At 46.4% G+C, this 5,383-nt stretch overlaps 1 protein-coding gene across 1 annotated transcript; it reads right to left on the reverse strand.

The window, feature by feature from the left end:
* Positions 1-2,334: 2,334 nt before the first annotated feature.
* On the reverse strand, positions 2,335-5,383 carry cbx8a (chromobox homolog 8a (Pc class homolog, Drosophila)). The gene is made up of 5 exons (XM_070923339.1): positions 5,257-5,383; positions 5,085-5,128; positions 4,605-4,670; positions 4,111-4,177; positions 2,335-3,721 (listed from the first exon to the last, which is right to left on the reverse strand). The coding sequence occupies exons 1-5, from the start codon at positions 5,323-5,325 to the stop codon at positions 2,876-2,878; spliced, it is 1,092 nt and encodes a 363-aa protein (XP_070779440.1). The 5' UTR covers positions 5,326-5,383; the 3' UTR covers positions 2,335-2,875.

The following is a 5,383-nucleotide window of genomic DNA, read 5'->3' on the forward strand; positions in this document are numbered from 1 at the left end:
CTCACCCACAAAAAGATGAAGATCCAGAGAGAAGTGGACGGCGGCGCATGGCTGGAGAGTTTGTCTGTGAGTTGCCGAGAGTGCAAACTCTCTGCTGCACCGAGACGATCCAGTCTCTCTCTCTCTCTCTCTCTCTCTCTCTCTCTCTCTCTCTCTCTCTCATTAGGACTGATCCAGTTGTTGGGGGCTGCCGGCCTCTGCAGGTCTTTGTCTTTGCGCTCTAAACAGACCATCGGTTTGAAAGGCCTTCAGCCATCTGTTAACACCAGTGCGCCGAGAGGCTGTCCGCGGTTTGTTATTTTACTTTACTCAACTTCTCAGTGAAGCTACACTAGTTATAGCCTACACTTGACAGCAAAAGTGAAGAACAACAAGTGAGTAAAAATAATAGAATTCAGTCTCCTCTAAAAGTGAATAAATCATGAGTCCAACTTCATCTCACTGACTGTTATGAGAGCAGTTCGTCTTTATGACAAGATTATTTCAAAAGTAGGCCAACTGAATTTTTTTTTTTTTAAATAAAGGGGACAAAATGTTGTCTGTGTTTCTGTGCTTGAGCTTCATCTAGTGGCGGGATGATGCAACGCACAAACCCCTCACATCTGGAGGACAAGCTGCAGTCTGCTGCAGGTTTTCAAGGCCCAGAGACACCGACAGCAGAGGGAGGCTGCAGCTCAACAGCCGCTAATATTGTAGATGAGTTCAAACTGGAACCAGCTTTCACCAATGATTAATCCACCAAGGATGAGCAGTTCCACTTCGTTTCTTAACCCGCAGGCTCTTAATAATAATTTGGCACCGTTTCAAAGTCTCGCTGGTGGCGACATCTTGTGGAGGTAAAACTCTGTGGAGCGTGAAGCAGGCGGGCCGCTGAGGGCTGCAGCTCCTCTCAAGGTTTAGCTTGCGCGGGCCCTCAGGCTGCATCACATCAAAGGGGTTTGATGGGTTTGTCGTTGAGTAAATTACACTCATGTGGAGGATTTGGCCAGATGTTGGCTCAGCTGCAGCAAAAAGCCTTTGCTGCTCGAGTCACTACATCTTGAAGTTTGGGATCTAATCACATCTGTCACCACGACTTCCACATTTCATATGGGTGCAGAATATGACAGAGTATGTGAGACATGTTGCGGTGTGTTTTTGCTTCAAAATACAGTTTTATAAAATTGTGCTTCATCCATATTTTCCATTAAGCTAAAACACCAAATTCAGACATCAGGCTGTACATCACGGGGCTTTGAGTCGTCTCATATTTAAAATGATGAGCCAGAAAGCAGACGGAGTTTCTTCACAGGAGTACCGGATGGTCAGATTGGGTCATGTGTCCCGGAGAGACAAAGCAAAGTCAAATGAATGGAGGCTTTGTGCCTGAAAGAAGTGGCCTCTTAGTGGCGCATGTGCAGCCTGGATCCCTCATATACTGGAGGCCTCTGATGGACCGAGGTGATGCTGTCAGCAAACGCCGTCTTTGATGCGAAGAATCACGGCCTCTGCGAGGTCGTAACCAAAAGTCGCCCTTTAAAAATGTCAGTTTAACGCATTGAAAAGGAAAAAAGAAAAGAAAATGTGACACCTCCGTTGACTCAACTGGACACGGGGTCACAGTCTGTGGTTCCTCCTGCAGCCTCTGCTCTGTCCACGCAGCCGTCAGATTGAAGACATGCTGAAGACATCCTGAAGACATCCTGAAGACATCCAGTAATCCTGTTCAAATCATTTACGCTGTCTTTAAATTAAAACTCGCTCCTGTGGACTCGCCGTCTGCTTTAAGGCCTAACTCGCCGTTTGAAGCCTCTCCGAACAAGAAGAATACAAGTGCACATTTTAATTGGTATTTAGGTCTAAGATATATTTCCATTCTCATGAGATGTGGCTCATAGTTTTTTTTTAACTGCTACTTACAAACAAAACGACAGAAATTCAAATAAACGTAAAAGCAAATGAATGGCAGGATTCCTTCAGCGTGACGTCGCTGTTTGAAGGAGCTCGTGTGTAGTTCAGTACAGTCTCAGGAAAGCTTCTTATACAAACGTGCAGCAGAACAACAGCCTATTCATGTTTTTAAATGAATCCAAATGAGCACATTTTGTCTCTTGCAGGTCTTCACTTCTGTTCGTTGTTAGAATAATTTATACAAACAAAAACTTTCTCAGCAGGAATTATCAACTAATTTCAGCTCACGAGCCCTGCACAGAACAACAGTAAAGTCTTACATATTAATAATATTAATATTATAATCAACCTAATAGTCGAATCAGGCATTTTTAAATCAGGACAAACACTTTTTTCAGGTTTTCTAAATATGTTGAAGTTCGAGTTTATTTTTTCTGTAATCAAATATCAGTAACTGTAATTGATTATTTCGATTATTTAACAAACAAAAAATAACAACCTTCAATTCAGAACCTTAATAGACTCACGTTGCTTTTTGACATTTTTAAAAAATATGAAAGACATGACTGGAAATTATCTTCAAAATCACTGTGAATGAAGCTCGCATGAAACTTGCATAAATGTCAGTTTGTAACTTCATGATCTTGTTTTATTGGCTGTCACAAACAATAGCTGGATGCATTTTCAGCAAGTTAATATCGTGGAGTTATTCCACAAAGGCTGCGATGAGCTGCTTCATGATGTTTCTAGACAGTTTCTAGTGAAAAGAAAAGACAAAAATAATCTTCATGGATAATCTTAACAACACGAGAGCAGAGATATTGAAAAGCCGCAACAAAACACCCCTCAAACTCCCAATGTCACGTTGATGTTTAATTTCCTGCGCAGCGTATTAAATATCTGTATGTATATAAAATATAGTATTACAGCAGGCGTGTTAGTTGGTAGCTTGTTAAACATATATCAGCCTCCTCTGAGCGCATACTCATCTCTTCTCTGTGAAAAAGCCTTTGTCTGTGCTGCTTTCTCGCACGGTGACTGTCAAGAAGTTCATGGTGACATCTGTCACGGTCACAGAGTCCACGTTGGTGAAACAGGGGGTCCAGGACGAGGCCGGTCGCGTCGTGGGCGAGTCGTGGATGGACTCGGACTGTGCGGAGGTGAGAGCAGGTTGCTCCCGGGGCAGACAGCACTCCTTCACCTGGTGTCTCCGGTGTTCCGCGGAGAGCTTCAGCTTGCCGTGCTGAGGCAAAGGCATCCCGGCCACACAACTAGTCCTGTGCCCCCCCTGATCGCGCACATCTGGACTGAACGCGCAGCTGTAAGACATCCCTGCGTGTCTGTGCTCGCTGCTGGATTTGGGTGTTATCGTGGTCTTCTCCTGAAACCTCTTGGTGAGCTGGACGAGGCTGTGATCGGACGTCTCTCCGTGATGATGCAAGCGTCGGGACATCTTGGACAAACCGTGTGACACCGGCTCCTCCAGTAGCCTGCTCCGTTTGGAGTCCGGCTCTGCTGGGCCGCCCCCGTATTCTTCATCATAATGTAAATGCAGCTTCGGTTTGCGCCCTCTCTTTTTGGGGACCCGGGCGGATTCCTGGAGTGTCAGAGCAGGTGGAGGAGTCGGCCTGGGCCTCCTCTCTGGCTCCGGTAGTCGGACGTGGACACTTTCCCCTCTGTTGACCGCGCTCGGCGGGAAGATTGTGGGAACCACTGCGCGCAGACCCTCCCGGGCCCTCGGTGTTATGACAGGCTCCGGGGTGGGATAGGAAACCTGGATCCCTCTGGGAGCCTCTCGTCTAAAGTCACACGTCCTTTCTTTGGCTTTGGCCTGAGGACAGAGCAAATAAGATTTACGAGTGGAGGTTTCCCAGAGAGGGAAACGTGAAGTCTCCTGAGTGAATGTAAAGGTTGAAGAGAAGCAGCTGGAGGTCTGTTTGGTTACACTGAACCTTCAAGGCCTCGTCCTGAAGCCGCTTTGTTTTTTTTTAAAGGAATGCATGTCAGATATATAAAACATATCATATATTAAAGATGCTTAAAATGTACAATGTAAATGAAAGAGTTTCGTTCGTGTTGCGATCAGCATTCAGCTAGTTTGCATGTAAGTCTGAATCATTACACAGTTTCAGGATGAATAAGGCCGTAGCTGGATCATGGAAATGATTCATCATCTGTATCTCATCAGAAAGGCGAGAAGGTGAAATGAAATTCACCCACCTTCAAGAGAAATGTCTCGGGTTTGGGTCCCCTCTTTTTCGGCCCAAACAGCTCCCTTTCGCGCTCCCTGATGAAGGAAAATCATCCAAAGATTCTTAACAATGCTTTTACATTTATTTTATTTATTTAGTCTATATTTAAATCGGAAAATATACTCTTCAAAGTAAGGACCAAACTCTGCCAGTTGAGTGAGATTTCCGACAGTTTTTCGGGCAGTTTTTATTTGAAACAAGTTGACTAAAAATGTAAAATGCGCCAGAACAAAGCAGGTTAAGTGTTTGTGATCGGAATAAATGCCATCACACCTGGCAACTAAATGAACTGGAAACGGAATCACCTCGCTCCACTGGCGCTTGTTGGCACTTCCTTTACGAAAACAAAATGAGGTTTAAAGATTCAAATGTTCACTAAACGTCTTGTTTGCGGGGACGTGTGTTGCGGTGCCGTCTCCGGCGGCGCGGAGAGGCCTACATGCTGCGCCGTCAAAGCCTCACCTCTCCTCGAAGGCAGCGAAGAGACGTGCGTCCAGAATGTTTTCCTCCGGCTCCCAAGTGCTGTACCTGTGTCACCACAGCGGGGGGGGGGGGGGGGGGTGTTAGCACACACTGAGCGGATCACACGCCAACACGCGCGCACACACGCGGTGTTATACTTTTATCAAGGCAATTTCGCTGCGTGAGCTGCAATTACAGACTACGTAGCGGGCAGTGACGCATGGTGAACCCAGCCATTGCTAAAGCTACAGTGTTCATCCCACTAGCTGGAGCTCCGGCATGTACACCCCCTGCCTGGTGCACACAAAGCACCAGGCAGACACACGGCAAACTGCACCACAGCACACAGAGCAACATGATATGATCAACAAAAACAAAACACATCCACAAGCTGAGTAACGACAGGAGTCTGAGGTGCTGCAGTTGTACGAGCGGCCAGGATGGAGCGCTGTCTTTCACTGCCTCGGCTATTATACTCACTTCTGAGACCAGCCCTTCCATTTCACGAGATATTCCCAGCGACCCTGCAAAGCAAAACAAGATCCGTGATAGATTCAGGTTATCAGAGGTTTCGCCTGTCGGCTCGGCACAAACAAATAGGTTGCGTAATAGGTGTGGAGGCGCAGCCTGTGGGTGAAAAGGCAGCGAGTACCCGTCTGATCCGCCGTTTAATGATGGACTCGGCTGCGAAGACGCTCTCACCAACAGCCGAGAGCTCCATGATTCACCATGCACCTCGTTTATTTCTGTCTCTTTTATTATTTTTGGCGTCCCCGTGT

The sequence above is a fragment of the Enoplosus armatus genome, chromosome 17 (assembly GCF_043641665.1).
Source record: "Enoplosus armatus isolate fEnoArm2 chromosome 17, fEnoArm2.hap1, whole genome shotgun sequence".
In the NCBI taxonomy this organism is placed as follows: Eukaryota; Metazoa; Chordata; class Actinopteri; order Centrarchiformes; family Enoplosidae; genus Enoplosus; species Enoplosus armatus.

What these genes read in the sequence shown, in the direction of transcription:
- cbx8a (XM_070923339.1), bottom strand. Translation starts at nt 5,325, where the DNA reads ATGGAGCTCTCGGCTGTTGGTGAGAGCGTCTTCGCAGCCGAGTCCATC. An exon ending in TTAAACGGCGGATCAGACGG is followed by an intron (nt 5,129 to 5,256) that starts GTACTCGCTGCC and finishes TTTGCTTTGCAG; the next exon opens with GGTCGCTGGGAATATCTCGT. An exon ending in CCGAGACATTTCTCTTGAAG is followed by an intron (nt 3,722 to 4,110) that starts GTGGGTGAATTT and finishes CTCTGTCCTCAG; the next exon opens with GCCAAAGCCAAAGAAAGGAC.